Genomic DNA, 18687 nt, shown 5'->3' with positions numbered 1-18687 from the left:
TACACTTTGAGGTGTCCTGATACAGAAAAGGATAGACTCTACATCATGTTGTGGTGTCGATTTTTAACTTTTTTGTTAGGACACATCATGCAACCAAAATGTGTCCCAAAATGTGTTCAAGATATTATGTGACATCAGAGAATATTTTATATTTTAATGGACTATTTCTGTTTTTTCTTGTTGTATCAGTGAGGTGTAGGTTAATACATAAAAATAACTGTCTAATAACCCTGCATATTTCTTATGTCTTTGATTACTGCTTTTATTGGTTTTCAAATTGACTTTAAAGCTGTTTTACTGAAGCTCTAGTACCATATTTGGTTAGCAGCTGTTGTTCTACTGCTAGCACTTGTTTTAAATTCATTATAACTCCAACACCTGCTGTATGCTGCAATGCTACACCAACTGCTTTGGTCCAGCTGTTATACACAGTGTTAGCCATCTACCTATGTTAACATCACCTCTCTTTCTCCCGTGTCTCATCTCCCTGCTTTTGTCCATAATCCCAGTGGAGTACTCTGGTGTGTATGACCTCAAACCTTTCCTTAGCTAAACATTCTTTCGTAATTTCCCTTTGACTTTCTACTCACAACTCACCTTCTGCCATATTCGCCATCGCTACAGCTCACAGCCTCTTCCTCATTATGTTTGATAACAGTTGGGTTCAGTAATGCACAGTGTGTAGCTTTTCAGCTGTCTACTTTGACTGCCTCTGAGCTAAAACACACAGATATGCAGTCGTTTAGACAAAGTTTGGTGCATGGGTGACGGGGTTCAGTGTTTCCTTTTTTCAAATGATGCATCATTTCCATAAAGTTATCCTAACTTTTCTTTTTACAGCTTAAAATATTTTTTTGCCCTTGTATTTTCTTGTTTTCCTTCTCCCTACTGCTGCCTTAAAGAACAAGCAGCATCTCTTCCTGTTTGCTTGTGGAGTCAACAGCTACATGTTTAGCTCTGGCTCCTCCATCATTTTGGTCATTCCACTGTCTCAAACTATATCCGCATTTCTTTCTCTCTCTCTCTCTCCCTCTTCTTTATTCTTTCCGCCTGACTTGGATTGCATGGTTTTCTCAGACCTTAGTTTGATTGGTAAGACCTCACCCTCTCTATCCATCCTTCTCCTGTCAGTCATGTGACATGTGCTGTGGGTTTTGTGTGTTGTGGTTGTTTCTGCACATAGTTTCTTGTATTGTGAAACCTACAGTAACGCATATCTCATTAGGAGATATTTCTCACCCTATGTAGTGTCTTATTGGATTTTAGTAAGAATAATCTACAGTGGTGCATCTTAACCTCTTCCACTCCCTGAGGACACTGGCGTCTGCAGGTGACATTACTGTCTCTCAGAGGCTGTAGCAGCTCAGTTTTAAAGCTACAGTTAAGATACTTGTATCATATGAAACTAGGCGACCTAATCCATTGGTACCAACCATGTCATCCTATCTTGTTGGGAAGGGGACTAAATAACACTCCAAAATTAGGCTAAATTTTGACAAGGGAAAACTGGCATGGCCATTTTCAAAGGGGTCCCTTGACCTCCCACCTCAAGATATCTGAATGAAATGGTGTCTATGGTTACCCACAAGTCTCCCCTTTATAGACATGCCCACTTCATGCTAATCCCATGCAAATTTAGGCAAAAACCATGCAGTTTTTTGCATGCAGTATAAATGTGTTATTTTCAGCTATTCTAAAAATGGTGTATTTGAACATTTCTGCATACTTGGGTCCCTAAACAGTCTTGGAATTGCATAAATTGGGTATGACTGGAAAGCTGAGACTCTTGTGGATTTAATGAGCCAAATTATATTAATGTGTGATCATGTTAGTCCCCATAGTAGCCATTTCATTGTAGTGAGACCATTTTTTGAAACTTGACCTCACTGTATAAAATGACCTATTGTGACCTCTGGGATAATCACAGTCTCATGAAACTTTATACCCACCAGCTAGAGACTGAGGGCATTCAGAGGACATATGGCTTTCCTAAGTATATTGACCATAAGGGGGTTTCTTAGCAATTTCCAGAACAGAAGTGCTCACCATCCAATCTCTGAAAAATGCAATTCTTACATAAATCTCCAAATGTCAAAAGTTTTTGATACCAAATCACAGCATGAATTTTTCTGTTGTGTTCTTCAAGGTCTTGGTGTCTTAATGTGGTATTTTGGAGGGATTTTTGACCATTTTTTATCAATTCTCGAGTGGTCAAAAATGGTTAAAATTTGCACCAAATCTGTATAACAAATTATATCAACCCAAAAATTGCTGCAACAACTTATGAGACATAATTGAGCCTGGGAATGGCCATCATATACTTCCATCATAATGTTCTAGGCCCTTATACACTCTAAACTTTCAAAATTTAAATAGGCTCCTAACCAAAACGCAATGTTCATTACAGATTTATTACTAGAAAAACTTGACACACAGTGCTGAACTGCATCTCAAATTAATCTCAGATTCCCATCTTTCAGATGATATATATGTGGCATATACTGTTGACCTGCTATCTCTCCCTAAACATCCCCTGTTCCCTCCAAAAATGGGTCTGTGGTAGGGGGGCAGGAGTGGAAGAGGTTAATATGTAGTGCTTATGTAGTCACTGCTCCAGCTTGCTGTCAAAGTTTTGTTATGGAATAAAATTCCAATGTGGTCATCAATTCCGTACAGGTATGGGACGGGAAGTTGAAAATCTCATACAGGAGAATTCACAACTGCTTGAGACAAAGTAAGTACATAACTTGAGGAATACGCCACCATTTTAGCATTGCACTGCTATAATACTGTCAGACTCATGATGGACAGTTTAAAGAAAGCAGATCAAAATCATTTATTACACACATTATTCTTTCATTTCAAAACCTGCTGCCTACATTACCCACAATGCAACTCGACTCGAATCACTCGACTATAAAGAATTTGGGTTTGTTACGCTCGTAGTGACTAATGCAGCCTTGAGCAGAATTGAGGAGTGAGCTACAGAGGATTGGTAACCTCCCTTGTTTTTTACGCCACAAACTTGTAGTCTTCAGCCCCAACTGACACTGACTCAAATGACATCACTTTTAGGCAATTTATCAAATTTCACGCAACTCTGTGTGGAGCCACAGAAGGCTTTATACTGTTTTCACATATGCAGTAGTACTCCCCAAGACCTGTAAACAAACTTGGATGTGTAAAATCGGTGGAGCTCTCTTTTTAATGTCTTTTTGTGTAAAGATTTTGATATTTGATATCCATCACGTTTTAATCCTTTGTCCCAGTTAAAATGTACCTAGGACTCAAGAGGGAAAAAATGTCAACAGTGTTGTATGAGTATACTAAAACATACTTGTTCCCTTTCTTTACAGGAATGCCCTGAATGTGGTGAATAAAGACTTGATATTGAAGGTGGATGAGTTGACCTGTGAGAAGGAGATGCTGCAGGGGGAGATGGAGGCTTTGCTGCAGGCCAGGACCAAGCTGGAGGACAAGAACAGAGAGCTTGAGGAGGAACTCAAAAAGTAAGTAGCAGGTATCATTATGTCTCTGCGTTGGTGACAGCCAGGGCCGGAGGCCTTATGTTTTCAGGTTGTCCATATGTCCGTCCCATTCTCGTGAATGCGATATCTAAGGAACGCCTTGAAGGAATTTCTTCAAATTTGGCAAAAACTTCCACTGGGACTCAAGGATGAACTGATTAGATTTTGGTGGTCAAAGGTCAAGGTCACTGTGACCTCACGTCCGTCCCATTCTTGTGAACACGATATCTCAGGAACCCCTGGAGGGAATTTCATTACATCTGGCACTAATGTTCACTTGGATTATATGAGTCCGGACAGACATGGATTTAAGTGCAAACTTGACTGGTTGGCAGAGGCATACAACCATGAGGCGGTATTTCTAGTTTTTATACTGCAGTTCTTGTTTTAAAGTATTTTTTTTTTTGTTTTTTTTCCAGAGTGCGAGTGGAGATTGAGGAAGTGAAACACAAAACTAAAGATGAAGAAGATGTGAGTCTTGTACAACAATATCTGCAACTGAACACTTCCCACATGTATCGAAATGGAGCTCATTCCTAAAATAATGAATGTATTTCTGTGTGGTCATGTGTGGGTTTAATTGTGCGCTGCCACAGAGTGATGTACCTACAGCCCAGAGGAAGCGCTTCACCAGAGTGGAAATGGCCAGAGTGCTGATGGAAAGGAACCAGTACAAAGAGAGACTAATGGAGCTACAGGAAGCTGTGAGGTGGACAGAGATGATTAGGTAAAGAGGAATTAGTATTCATCAAAGCCAAACTTAATACCAGTATCTCAGTGTTCTGTGAGATCTCTGCTGTTTTCTTAACTTAGAGTTAAAATCCATAACTTTCTGCATGTTAATGCAACAGCAAAGATAACTGAGCATCCACCAGTGTTGTCTGTTTGCAGTAAAAACATCTCTGATCAAAACAATATTCTGACCATGAAACATGAGCATATTATTGTCTGGATTGATGAAATTGGATGGTGTTACAGCTGTCAAAAAGCTCAGACAACCTCATTAACTTTTTTCAGTAGCGGAACATGGAGACCACCTCCAACCACAATAATGTCTTAATATTTCAGCAGCAGTCAGATGGATACAATAATGACATACCAATTAAAGAAGGCAATAGAGTTCAGCTTTAATTGTAAGGAGCAGAAGGATCCTTCTACATACTCAACCTGCACTTGTGTGTCTAAACACTGTCTTCAAACTCTTCTTTAGGGCCTCGAGGGAAAATCCAACACTCACAGAAAAGAAGAAATCCAGCATCTGGCAGTTGTGAGTCCTCTCAAATTTACAGTTTCTTTTTTTTAAAAACTACAGCGTTATTCACCATTTTGTCTGGGCTTTAGCTTTGACAGCCTTTTGCGGTCAGTGCACACTTTCCATTTAACTCCTGTGACATTTTCTCTCAAATTATTCAAATACATTTTTTTTCTTATCTTTTCCGGGATGTGTCATTGAATTGGCAGCATTAGGTAAAGATGGTTTAGTAACTCTTCTCCCAGCCAAACCTCTCTCTTGCCCTCCACTGACACAGAACTACTCCTCCATTACAAATGGATCCAACTTTGATGTGTCTTTCTCCATAATCTTTACTCTCCATGCAGTGTATCAGTTTTTGTTATCACAAACTGCTCAGACATGACTCTCCTTGTGCCCCCCGGGCTTTCCTGTCTCCTGCCTGCTGTGTGCCTTTTGATGTTTTCCTACCCTTTCTGCTCATAGAGAGCTAAAGAGGGATGGAGTTCCCTCAGTAGCCTAAATACATGTACATGTTCTGTCACTTTTGTGTGTGTTCTGTCAGTTTTATTGTAAGACATTTTTAACAGAATATAGTAGATGTGTTATCTTTGTTTTATTAAGTCTACTTGAGTAGACTTTAAAAAAAAAACAAGTTAACAAGTAATGCAAAACCTAGTATATTATGGGAAATGACAACATAGAAATCTCTGGAGATTTCTGGAGAAAAAATTTTAATGTTCAATACCCAGTTCTTGTAAGATTTTATAGGTAACGCTCAGCTATTCCACAACTCCCAGCATGCTTTACATTACTGTGCAGTAAATGTTGGTGGTAGTTGGTGATCCTTGGTTGACCCCTACCTTGCTTTTTCCCTGCACTCTTGTTGGCTCTGTGTCCCTCTTGGCTCTCTGTAACTTCGCCACCTGCAGCTTCAGCAGACTGTTTAGCTCCTCCTCCAGTGCCCCTGCTATAAAGAAGATGGAGCCCCAGTCCAACGTAAAATCCAACCCGGGCAGCCTGGTGAAGAGGAGTAGCACCTTCTCCCAGTTCCCCACAGAGAAGTCCAAGACCTTCGACTTCCTCAATGAAGAGTGAGTACTGCATTCAAGTGATTAAGTTGGACAATGTTTAGAGAAATTCCGAAAAAGGTACAGAAATGTGTTGAATTGATACAAATCCAAAAAGTTAAAAATAAAGTTACATTTGATGATTATAATTTAATAATTTGACTTCTGTGTCATTGCAGTACCTTTTGAGTTTGGTCATCATTCCAAAATTCATTCACCTAATAGCCTGTTATAATATTCATGTACATAATGTATGTTAGCTGATCCAATTTCTCTCTATCGCTCTTCTTGCAGAAAAGACCAGTGCAGTTCGCCATCACGTAAAGAACAGAAGAGAGCCCAGTACAGACAGGTGAAGGCCCACATGCAGAAGGAGGATGGACGAGTCACTGCACATGGCTGGAGCCTGCCTAGTAAATACAAGGTGGGAAAGGAAGAGGTTTAAATACAAATCTATTACTGTAAGAGTAAATATGGCTGTTTTTTAATGTTAATGATCAAGACTGTCAGTTTAAAGTTGGATCATTTTACTTTTCCCCACTGTTTTAAAAGAAACATATTTATTTAAATTGTCCACTAGATGGAGCTTGGTCCTGTGAATTTGCCAATCGTGTATATCTAAGTACAGATAACATAAAATCAACACGATACATTTTTAGTTGGAGTTGTCCATTTGTTTTCATTTCATTTACTATGAATGTAGCTGTGCTTTCTTTCTGCTGTGCCTATGTGGCCAGTTCGGAGAGATGTTGGCTTTAAGCAGTTTTGTTTATGTTGCCTTTTTGTCTAAATTTAACAGCCATCTAAACAAATACTGTTCAGTGCTCTCACAACATTGTCCATATTTTGATCAAATATGTTTTGAAATTTGACCCTGACAGGTGGCAAACGGTGGCCAGGTAGAGAACAAAATGAATTTGCCTGTACCGGTATACTTGAGACCTCTGGATCAGAAAGATGCTTCTATGAAGGTACATAAGTAAACTAGATAACATGTACATACACAGAACATACTGTGTGCCTTTTTGTACATATCCATTTGATATTTCTGTGGCACAATATTATTTTACACTGATGATTAATCGAAGTGTATCACATTAGTGGATATAATCCCATTGTAATATGTTTAATTTGTTCCTTCTCTGTTTCCCAGCTGTGGTGTGCTGCAGGGGTTAACCTGTCCGGTGGGAGGACATTACCCACATCAGAGCTCGCTAAGCAGACGAAGGGTTCTCAGAGTAGCCTGGACCAGTTGGAGCAAGATAATAAAGTTAGAGTGAGTCATTTAAGGAAGAAGCTGTGGTATCTTATAGTGTTTTTTATGTTTAAAAATTAGTTGCTGTCTGTAGGTCCAGTAAGTTTAGAAAGTTCTTCAAACTTTGGTTTGAATTCTGTCAAGACTTTGGCTGATTTTCAGGATCAGGAGAAAGGGGAGCAGGAGAAGGAGCTGATCCTTCAGGATGAGATATCCAGTAGGGTGTGGGTGTGCACCAGCACCCACTCCTCTACCAAGGTTATGGTGCTGGACGCCAGTCAACCCTCTGACCTGCTTGACAGCTTCTATGCCTGCAACACCCACGTCGTCTGTATTGCCAGTGTTCCCGGTAGGTTGAGTGGTCACATTGTTTATTTGTGTAGGGTGGAGCATTTGGTTTCTCTCACTTTGTCATCTATAACTGAATTTGGACTGTAAGGTTGTTAATGTCAATTTTCAGGTGCGTTGGAGACTGACTATCCAGCGGGTGAGGAGGTACCCCAAGACTTGGAGGCTAGTCAAGGTGACAGGGTGTCACTGGCTGGCAGTGTGGCCAGCGTGGGCTCAACAGGCAGTGATGGTGCCATGGCAACAGAGGGGACCACCGCCATCCCCCAGACAGCCAGCACAGGTGTCACTGACCAGCCGGCTGAGCACAGTGCCATCTCTGGCTCAGGTATTTCTCTGCCGGAAATATGTTTTGATAGAGTATTTCCTTAATTATTTCTCATCTGTGAAAAACAATTTTGCTAATAAAATAAACAGATTTTCTACTGATAATCCATCCATCTGCAGGTATCACTATTTCATCACTATGTGCTTCATCTTACACTCATGAACAAGAACTTCCCAACCCAAGTATCAGGGGCAATCCACCCTTTTCCTTGCAAAACAGTTACATTCCTTGGTGCTGAAATCCGTACCCTAACCTTAAATTTATTATGAATTTTCTCTCGGATCAACCCACAATACCCATAGTTGAGCTGTCCAGAGAGACCAGTCCAGCAGAGGATGGGGTTCCTACAGCGGAAGAGGCAACAGAAGCAACAGAGGCCAATGCTGGTGTGGGCGCAGAGGGAGAGGACCAGGGAGCAGATCAAAACCAGCCAGGAATATACACAGAGCATGTGTTCACCGACCCACTAGGAGTGGGGCCCACTGATTCTTCTCCTGTTGACACACATAGGTGGGGAATCATGTTCTAGATTATAATTTCTGCCATTGTGGAGTGTAAACACTAAGATATGTTGAAAGCATTAACAGCCTTTACTGAAAACTTCCATCTTGATTTCAACAATTCTACAGTAGAAACACAAAAATTTGACACAATAAGTAATGTTCAACTGGCCTTTTGCTGTCAGACGTATCACATCTTCAGTACTTTTTCAACATGCCAGCTTTATTTATTATTTTGCTCTCTCAAAGGAGCTGATGTGCCTATGCCAAAGAAATAGTGTGAAGACTAAATTTATATATTTCAAATCAAATTTTCAGTCTAACATTCTTCCCCTGGTTGGCATTACAAAGTATAACCCTCAGGATATTTAGCTTACAAAGTAAATGTTAACAAGAACAACCTTGGTGTCATTAATATATACATGTATATGTGTCCATGTGTCACAAGTTTTTTAGTTTTACTATGAAGTGTACATGATCTTCTGCCCTCTGCGACCCAGGGGCTCTGGGCCGGATGGTGTGACCTCCTTACCGGAAGACTCAGACCCGTCAGAGGGAGAACTCCTGAGGATGAGTAGCGCCCTCCCCACCATGTGGCTGGGAGCTCAGAATGGATGGTGAGCAGGACAACAGTCACTAGAGGGTGCTATAAGTACAGCAAGAAATATAAGGGGCGGCACTAACACAACAAATTCCACATTTTCCTTGCCAAAGGACTCAGACAAAGAATGGAAGTTTAACTTAATTGATAAAATTGTTCTTACATTTTGAAAAACAGGAAGGTGTTTATAGAATCAAGCCTGATTTAAGCCAGTAATGGTTCTGTTATTTGTCAAATTATTTTATCACACAACTTTTAGTTGGAAATCTACTCTTCTTAAGCCAGTATTGTACTCTGATCGGCCTTTCTTCATCTCTCTGTGTCTCCCTCTTAAGTCTGTATGTCCACTCGTCTGTAGCTCGATGGAGGAAGTGTCTCCATGCCATCAAATTGAAAGACTCCATCCTCAGCATAGTGTGAGTACAAAGTTGCTTGTGACACACACACCTAACATACTTTTTTACTTACAGGAAAAAAGGTGTAAAAAAGCATCTTCATCTTGTTACAGGCATGTTAAAGGGAGAGTCCTGGTAGCATTGGCAGATGGGACTTTAGCAATTTTCCACAGAGGCATTGGTAAGTCTGTAGCTTTTCCTGTACATTTTCAACAACATATCTGACTATATTTATACTGTTGGAACCGTTTTGCCAAAACCTCTGATGACCATTTTATGCCACAAAGACCTTGGCTCTCAAGTCTCTGTGTTTCTCCCAAGCAGATGGTCAGTGGGATCTAACCAACTACCACCTGTTGGATCTGGGCCGGCCCCACCACTCTATCCGCTGTATGACAGTGGTCCACGACAAAGTGTGGTGCGGATACAGGAACAAGATCTACATAATCCAGCCCAAGGCCATGAGGATAGAGGTACAACTGTCACTACAGTCAATAAGTATTCTGTCACTTATAGACAGAATTATTTTCCAGTCACCCACAACTTGTGTAACCTGATAGTCTTATAATTTTGTTAAAGTAATAGTTAATCTTTATCGCAGGTAAAGGCAAGGCAAGGCAAGTTTATTTGTGTAGCTCATTTCAACAAGGAAATTCTAAGTACTTTACATAGAGCATAAAAGGCATCAAGACAGAATATAAAAGCAACACAAGACAATGTAAAGAGACATTTAAATATAATTTTTAAAAAGTGTTAAATTTGGAAATAAAAAAGAAGCTAAAACAGAATAAGACAGATAAAACAGGATAAAAGTTACAGTGCAATGTAAGATATTAACCCTTAAATTTGGTTAAATTAAAAGCAGTGGCAAACAGAAAAGTCTTCAGCTCTGATTTAAAAGAACTGAGCGTTGCAGCAGACCTGCAGTTTTCTGGGAGTTTGTTCCAGATATGTGGAGCATAAAAACTGAATGCTGCTTCTCCATGTTTAGTTTTTACGCCTGTCCCAGATGACCTGAGAGGTCTGGATGGTTCATAATGTAGCAGCAGAGCAGAAATGTATTTTGGCCCTAAACCATTCAGTGCTTTATAAACCAACAGCAGTATTTTGAAATCAATTCTTTGACAGACAAGAAGCCAGTGTAAAGATCTGAGAACTGGAGTGATACGATCCACTTTCTTGGTCTTAGTGAGGACTCGAGCAGCAGCGTTCTGAATCAGCTGCAGCTGTCTGATCGATTTTTTTTTTTTAGGCAGACTTGTAAAGACAGCGTTACAGTAGTTGGGTCCAATGAAGATAAATGTATGGACAAGTTTTTCCAAATCCTGCTGAGACATAAGTACTTTAATTCTTGATATATTCTTCAGGTAATAGTCGGCTGACTTTGTAATTGTCTTAATGTTGCTGTCTGAGTCCTTATCTACACCAAGATTTCTGGCTTGGTTTGTGGTTTTTAACATTATCAATTGAAGCAGAGTGCTGACCTCTAATTGTTCTTTCTTGGCTCCAAAAACAATTACTTCAGTTTTATCTTTGTTAAATTGAAGAAAATTCTGGCACATTCAATTGTTGATTTGTTCAGTGCACTTACTTAGTGCTTGTATTGGACCATAGTGCCCTGGTGATATGGTTATGTAAATTTGTGAGTCATCTGCATAACTGTGGTAACATATTTTGTTGTTTTCCATAATCTGAGCCAGTGGGAGCATGTAGATGTTGAACAGAAGAGGCCCCAGAATGGAGCCTTGGGGAACTCCGCATGTAATTTTTGTCCGCTCAGATGTGTAATTACCTATAGACACAAAGTAGTCCTTTAAGTAGGATTCAAATCTGTCCACCGGTTCAGTAAAGTAAATAAGCCCAAATTAGCAAAATATTCCTTAAGTAAAAACATGTCTCACGGTGATTTCCACAAAATTCTTACATTACATCATCTCTACCTGTCATACCTGAGCAGAAGTCGTTTGATGCTCATCCTCGCAAGGAGAGCCAAGTCCGGCAGCTGGCCTGGGTTGGAGATGGTATCTGGGTGTCTATCCGACTGGATTCAACCCTGCGTTTGTTTCATGCCCACACCTACCAGCACCTCCAGGATGTGGACATTGAGCCCTACGTCAGCAAGATGCTGGGTATGGCTACTGGTCACTGCTTACCAACTTACTCACAGAAATCCTTTCAACTAACCAAACCACAGTTTTCCTCTAAAGTTACTTTATGAAAGTTAACTATTTAAAAATAATTAAATTTGTATGTGTGATCATTTAAAGTCATATTACCAGTTCGGTAGGTTTACTGAACATTTATAATTTTGGCTTTAATGTCAAGAATTTGATTTAAGTCCAAAAAGACAAATTAAATTGACTACATGTAGCTATAATTTTTACCATGGACAATGTTGACCATATGCCACACAGTGATAAAACTGACATTTTGCCCATGATCTCCTGGATCTAAAGAACTGGTCTTATTTTTGTTTTAATATTGAGAGTGTACGAGTAAGGAATTACCATCAACTGTATATTTTAGGTAGATACTGAAGATTTTTTGAATATAGATTGAAACAGCAAACAAATCTCTTCTTTGCGTGTGTTGCAGGTACGGGTAAACTGGGCTTCTCATTTGTGAGAATCACAGCTCTGGTGGTGTCCTGCAGCCGACTGTGGGTGGGGACAGGAAACGGTGTCATAATTTCCATCCCACTGTCTGAAGGTATCGTATGTGCACAGCATCAACAGCCCACTCAGATTTACCCCATGCAGCGATCTGCTAAATGTTCACTTTTGTTTACAGTACAAATTCTGGATCTTCTGAAAGTTTGTTTGTTTGTCATTGCATGTCTTGTCCCCATCTTCTTCCTTTTCCCTTTGTTCTCTCTTTTTATGTAGCTTTCTATTGCACTTGTTTTCTGTCTTGAACTCCTCTTGTTATGGAGTATGAATATGGGAGAAATTGTTGCCGAGCTAGGTCCTCTTTTTCTTTAACCTCTGGTTTCTCCACTACGGGCCTCACTCGCTGGTCAGAGGCACAGAGCTCTCTTTTTGCATGTTTATTCAAAAACAATGAGGGCAAACATGCTCAGCTGCTGTCAGACTGTCATGAACCCACAGACTGCTCTGTGCTGTCTGAGAGACTTTGCCTGCAGGCCATCTCTGCTCATAAACTCTCTAGTTTTCTGGATTGAGTTTCACACTCTATTATGTAAATTTGTGTCTATATGAATGTGTGTGCCTCAGTAATCCATTAACACATTGTTGTCAAAGACTGCGATTTGATGGCCTCACCAATTGTAAATCGTAAATGGACTGCAGTATTCAGACCCCTTCACTTTTTTCACATTGTGTTATGTTGTAGCCTTATGCTAAAATCTTATAAATTCATTTTTTCCCTCATCAGTCTACACTCAGTACCCCATAATGACAAAGCGAAAATACAATTTTAGGAATATTTGGAAATTGATTTTAAAGGAAAAACTAAAATATCACATTGACATAAGTATTCAGACCCTTTGCTGTGACCCTTTAAATTTAGTTCAGGTGCCTTCCATTTCTCCTGATCATCTTGGAGATGTTTCTACAGCTTGATTGGGGTCCACCTGCGGTAAATTCAATTGATTGGACATGATTTGGAAAGGAACACACTTGTCTATAAAAGTTCTCACAGCTGACAATGCATATCAGAGCAAAAACCAAGCCATGAGGTCAAAGGAACTGCCTGCAGAGCTCAGAGACAGGGTTGTGTTGAAGGACAGATTTGGGGAAGGCTACCAAAACATTTCTGCTGCATTGAAGGTTCCCAAGAGCACAATGGCCTCCATAATTCTTAAATGGAAGAAGTTTGGAACAACCAGGACTCTTCCTAGAGCTGGCCAGGCCAGCCAAACAGAGCAATCGGGAGAGAAGGGCCTTGGTAAGAGAGATGACCAAGAAGCCAATGGTCACTCTGGCTGAGCTCCAGAAGGACAACCATCACTGCAACACTCCACCAATCTGGGCTTTATGGCAGAGTGGTTAGACAGGAGCCTCTCCTCAGTCAAAGACACAGGTGCGCAAGCTGTAAAGACTGATAATTACACCCTGAGGTGGACAGGCAGTCCACGCCTTTACCTGAGTTAACCAATGTAACTCGAGGCTGTAACTGCTGCCAAAGGTGCTTCATCTAAGTATTGAGTAAAGGGTCTGAATACTTATGTCAATATAATATTTCAGTTTTTCCTTTTTAATAAATTTGCAAAAAAATTCTAAAATTCTGTCTTCACTTTGTCATTATGGGGTATTGAGTGTAGATTGATGAGGGGAAAAAATGATTTAAACGATTTTAGCATGAGGCTGCAACATAACAAAATGTGAAAAAAGTGCATGGGTCTGAATACTTTCTGAATGCACCATATTTAGCACCTTCTAGTCTTCGGACCACTCAAAGCGCTTTTACGCTACAAGACACATTCACCCATTCACACAACAATTGATATGTTGATGGCAGGGGCTGCCATGCAAGGTGCCAACCTGCTCATCAGGAGGATCTAATCATTCACAAACACATTCACACACTGATGGCACAGCCATCGGGAGCAATCTGGCGTTCAGTATCTTGCCCTTTGCCCAAGGACACTTTGACATGTGGACTGTAGGAACCAGGAATCAAACCGCCGATCTTCTGATTAGTGGATTACCTGCTCTACCTCTTGAGCCCAAATGACCTTACCTCTTGTCTTTACCATTGTCCTGTTTGACCACTTCATCTTTTTTTGTATGGTTCTTATTTTGTTTCTCATTTCTTATTCTTTCATGTGCTTGTTTATTGATCATTTTCCTGATAAGCCTTTGCCTTCCCTGCTTTAATACAGCACAGTAAAATGCACAAATAAAATTGGATGTTTTTGTCTGAAAACAAGATCATTTACGCATTGACCTCACTTGTTCTAGCATTAATAGTACTTTCTTTTTCTGCAGCCAACAAGACAACAGGAATAGTGCCAAATCGTCCCGGCAGTGCTGTACGGGTTTACAGTGAAGACAGTGTGGACTGTGCCATGCCAGGCAGCTTTGTGCCATACTGCTCCATGGCCCACGCCCAGCTGTGTTTCCATGGACATCGAGATGCTGTCAAGTTTTTTGTCACCGTGCCAGGTAAGCAATAAGAGCAGAAACAGTGATGAATGCTGAAAAATGAATAGACTGCAAAACCCATTAATCAATTAAAAATGCCAGCTACTTCTATGGGCCAGATTACTTTATATATGTCATTACTTGACATTATTTTTCATCTGAGAAGACATTAACAGATTTGCATTACCATCGTTTCTATTTCTTTTCTTTGCATCTTAATTATGGTCCATTTTGTGAATGTCAATAATAGTCATTTGACAGAAGTCCACTTTTTAAGTCAATCATCAAATAAAAATGGCAACTGCCTCCTAATTATAGCTACTAAAAGTTGTTTTTTCTCGCTTTCTCAATACTGTAAACTAAAAAAGTTTTTGACTTGTTATTTGATTTTTCTTCAAAGGTCAGGCAATGCCTCCACCAGGTAGTGCTGATTCAGGCTCTGATGATCCTGCATCTGAATCCTCTGACACAGCGACCTCTGAACCCAAAACATACCTGGTCATGAGTGGAGGAGAAGGTTATATTGACTTCAGAATGGGTGAGCATACCACATGTGTGTCTATATGTGTGCACACATTGGTATACTGTATACAGCCTTTAAAAACAGAATATCTCATTAAAACACCCACATAAAAGTCTGCTATAGAATTACAATAGAATAACTGGTGTAATACAAAGCACAGATGTAGTGCAAATGTTTTCACTGAGGTGGAGCAAACACATAATATTCCTCTTAGCAGAAGCAAAATATTAACGGCTGCATTTATGTAGCTAATATATACACTGTACCTCTGACTATTAAAACTGTGACCTGTTGACTAATCGTCTTCCTCCTCAGGTGATGAAGGCGGTGAGTTGGACGGTTTATCAGAGCAGACAGCCGGCGAGCCGTCAGCACCTACCAAGGCTGAGCGGAGCCACCTCATCGTCTGGCAGGTCACAACCTCCCATGATTGAGAAAATCACAGACTGTCACCGCCAGGGCTGCCCACCAACCCCCGCATGTCCTTCTCTAAGTTTTTAATTTGATATAACTGATTGTTCTTAATGCCTGAGTAGTTGACTACTTTGTAAAAAAAACAGTTATTTTTAGTCCATGTTTTGTACAGTTTATTCTTTATGAATTTAAAATTGGTAAGTTGAGGTTTATGTTAACTTTAAGAATACGTCCAAGATCCAAGTGTTCCCTTCTGCTGGGTTTCATGTTGGAAAAGCTGTTGCACACAGGAAAAGGGCCAAGTGAACACACATAAAGGTGTGGGCAATTTGATCAGGTAAAGTACGGACGTGTTTTTGTTCCACAAATGTTAAAAAAAAAAAAAAAGAAAAAGAGTTTAGATGTGATCGATATAAAGGGAAAAGTGCTTGAAGCATTTTTGCAGTCATTAAAAAGGGAACAGGAAGCAAGTTTTCATTTGAACTGAAGTATATTTTATATTATACACGTAAGACTTTTACATTTGTATACCACATGTCTGTACGTGTGTGAGCATGAGGTGTGTGTGTATGCTTTCACGGACATCTTTCCTGTGTTGAGCATTTTTATCATCTTTACCATTAGGGCTGGGTGTCAAAACGTGATAACTACATGGCAAAAGGCATAAGACATTTCAAAAGGTTGAATTATCACCTGCAATATGAGGCTATTTGCTATACTGTATTGTCTGATGAGAGTGATTGACTTAGAAAATCAGCCTGCACATACAAGTGGTAGTATACACAAAAAACATATAATGTTTCATCACTAAATGTGCTTTTATTCAGCAGAAGTTGTAGAATAAAACACTGTTATAGAGGGTGTATACATTTTTTGATTGATACCCAGCCCTATTTTTCCACAGGTTTAAGTTTTGTGATATCAATAATGTCTAGGCAGTTTGGATACTTCGGTGTTTCCTGTTAATAGAAGAACCAGCGTACTGTAGGTTAGCATTAGCCTGCATGAGGGAATCCTGTATTATCGTCCAAGTGTGTGTGTGCCTGCTCGGCCATTTTAAAAGCTAAACCCTAGTCTGCTGTGTGAGGAGAATCTGCCTGTGCCACCAGCTTGGTGCTTCCTGTTTGCTTCAGCTCATTGGCACTTTAAAATGTTAGATGTTAGTCGCTTGAGGTTTGGAAAAACACCCATGGTAATGTAAACTACACTACTGTACTGTGTGCCAATTGTATGAAGGGAACAATATGTTTAAAAAAAAAAAAAAAATTCTTGCAAGGCGTCACCCCAGTAACCAAAGGACGAAAGTAGAAGCACCGTGAAACTGAATTTCATTATTTTCATATTTTCCAACTTTAAATAGTCTTGTGAGTCTAATAATTTGAAGCGTATACATGTATATTTTTAGGGTGTCCTCTTGGGAAATAATCTTGAATGAGGGAATTTGACTGACAATAACATTTTTGCGTGGCACCTTCTAATGGACATGCACATAGCACTAAAGAGAGTCTCCTGATTGCTTCATCATTCCTTGTTTTATTGTGACAAATGCATTTGGAGACCTGGAAGGCAATTATTGTCATTATTTTTTGTTGTTGCTGTTTTGTATCCATCTGTGAGACACTTTTATTAAGTAATGAGAATTTTGATGTAACATGAAAGCAGAATACCAATATTAAGCAGGTGTTTTAGTTTGTTTTTATGTTGGGCCAAGATTGGTCTTCAGTCCATTTTTTTCCATCATTCACAATAATAACTTTATATTGTGTTTTTGCCATTCCAGTATTTATTTCCTTTGTTATCGAGCCTATCTTGGTTCAGAATGTAACTTTCTACATAAGCAAAATATAAAAGGAGGCTATTGTGAGCAAGATAGTCCAATGAGTTTACATGATTGTTAATAATGGTTAAATTAAATGGTTAAAAAAAAAAAAAAAAAAAAATAGCAATGTGATCATGTTGGAAATTTTTTGACAAACCATAAGATCAAAGTGTGTAAACAATAACTTGGTTTTCGAACAACACATTCATGTACTAAGCTATGCATGTTTTTTTTAAGAGAACACTGCTATGTTATCGGCTAAATCTGTTTTATTGCCACCGTTTTGGGTGGGGTGGATGTCTATGTGTGTGTGTGTATGTGTGTGTGTGTGTGTGTGTGTGTACGGTACACATGTACACGTAGGAGTCTGAACGCGAGACACATTTGTCCGTGTGTGTTTGATATTGCAAATGTGCAGTGTATGTGTGCTCACTGTTATGTCCATCTGTAATACCCCAGAGAATGGTCACATTTACCCGTTGTACTGGACTTCTCTGGACGCCACAACGGTTGTTCCTCCTGGTCAATGTTTGCTAAAACAGCATCATAGCCTTATTTTTAACAATCTATTAAACTCAGTTTCATGGAGAACTCGCTGATGTCCTGTGTTTCATTGTTGGTAAATTAATGAGTGCATTTTTTTTTCTCATTGAAAGGTGTGGCAAAGTACAGTATGTTGTATGACAAAAACATTTAGTGCACTGATAGCATGTAATTATGATTTAATTTATGAAAGTGGAAAAAATGAACCCCTTTATTTCTCCACTGCATCCCCTCTGAACTATAACTCATGCATAAGTCAGTTTATGTCCCATGTGCTTGTCTGCAGAAATGTTTCTACGAGGCAGTTGCTAAACTCTATCCCAATACTTGCAGCATCCATAAAGAACGTCAAATGACAAATACCCAGTTTAGAATTGAAGATAATTCGTTTTTTAATTAATGAGTGACATTTTAATACCTACATCATTTAAAACAACTGTCTCCGTCAAGTGACCCATATTACCACCAGATGGTGCTCTTTGTTTATTTTTTAAAATGGGTTCAATTATATCCTCTCAGTTCCACTGTGGTCATATTCATGTGTGTGATTTGCATTTCTGGTATCAAAAGACATGACGCATTTTGCTTCATATGATAGAAAATACTGAAATATGCGTCAAAGGGTTCATTGAAAACCAAGCTGAATGTATGTAAATTTATTATGCTAAACAACTGAAGAATTAGTGTGATGAAAAAAACTGTTTATCTGATTGATATATTCAAATCATATCTGAGTGGGTGAGGAAAGACTGCCAAACATCACTTTTCCAGTCAGAATTATATCTATGCTGTCTTCATGCTGTCTCTTCCTCAGCCAGTAGGTGGCTGGGCTGTCCAAAGCTTCTGTAGGATGCAGCACAAAACCATTTCCATGAAATTACATCACAGCGTAAAGCCCACCTCCCGCCCCCTTCTTTCTCCATCCCTCCATCCTACCTCACCCACCCCTCCTCCTCTTAAGCCATGCGGGGGTTGACAGCAAGGCCTGCACACACACACATAAACACTGAGGTTTCTGACGTCACAGA

At 39.6% G+C, this 18687-nt stretch overlaps 1 protein-coding gene across 8 annotated transcripts in view; it reads left to right on the top strand.

Moving 5' to 3' along the window:
• Positions 1 to 17707, top strand: part of spag9a (sperm associated antigen 9a) — a 29178-nt gene extending 11471 nt beyond the window's left edge. For 3 of the 8 annotated variants that reach the window (XM_042392192.1, XM_042392190.1, XM_042392188.1), the window contains 22 exons: positions 510 to 521; positions 2677 to 2734; positions 3357 to 3509; positions 3947 to 3998; positions 4124 to 4254; positions 4738 to 4794; positions 5691 to 5852; positions 6123 to 6252; positions 6710 to 6799; positions 6982 to 7104; positions 7246 to 7432; positions 7544 to 7759; positions 8062 to 8269; positions 8760 to 8876; positions 9196 to 9276; positions 9369 to 9436; positions 9577 to 9728; positions 11213 to 11384; positions 11851 to 11964; positions 14205 to 14381; positions 14761 to 14898; positions 15199 to 17707. In XM_042392192.1, coding sequence (XP_042248126.1) covers positions 510 to 521; positions 2677 to 2734; positions 3357 to 3509; positions 3947 to 3998; positions 4124 to 4254; positions 4738 to 4794; positions 5691 to 5852; positions 6123 to 6252; positions 6710 to 6799; positions 6982 to 7104; positions 7246 to 7432; positions 7544 to 7759; positions 8062 to 8269; positions 8760 to 8876; positions 9196 to 9276; positions 9369 to 9436; positions 9577 to 9728; positions 11213 to 11384; positions 11851 to 11964; positions 14205 to 14381; positions 14761 to 14898; positions 15199 to 15317 — 2717 coding nt within the window. In that variant the 3' untranslated portion in view covers positions 15318 to 17707. The remainder of the gene's footprint in view (positions 1 to 509; positions 522 to 2676; positions 2735 to 3356; positions 3510 to 3946; positions 3999 to 4123; positions 4255 to 4737; positions 4795 to 5690; positions 5853 to 6122; positions 6253 to 6709; positions 6800 to 6981; positions 7105 to 7245; positions 7433 to 7543; positions 7760 to 8061; positions 8270 to 8759; positions 8877 to 9195; positions 9277 to 9368; positions 9437 to 9576; positions 9729 to 11212; positions 11385 to 11850; positions 11965 to 14204; positions 14382 to 14760; positions 14899 to 15198) is intronic. The other 5 variants (XM_042392194.1, XM_042392189.1, XM_042392193.1 and 2 more) reach the window with 3 other exon arrangements.
• Positions 17708 to 18687: the final 980 nt, after the last annotated feature.

Source organism: Thunnus maccoyii, chromosome 18, assembly GCF_910596095.1.
Source record: "Thunnus maccoyii chromosome 18, fThuMac1.1, whole genome shotgun sequence".
NCBI classification, from domain to species: Eukaryota; Metazoa; Chordata; class Actinopteri; order Scombriformes; family Scombridae; genus Thunnus; species Thunnus maccoyii.
Note: the sequence above shows the minus strand (reverse complement) of the source record. Positions and strands in the feature narration are given on the sequence as shown.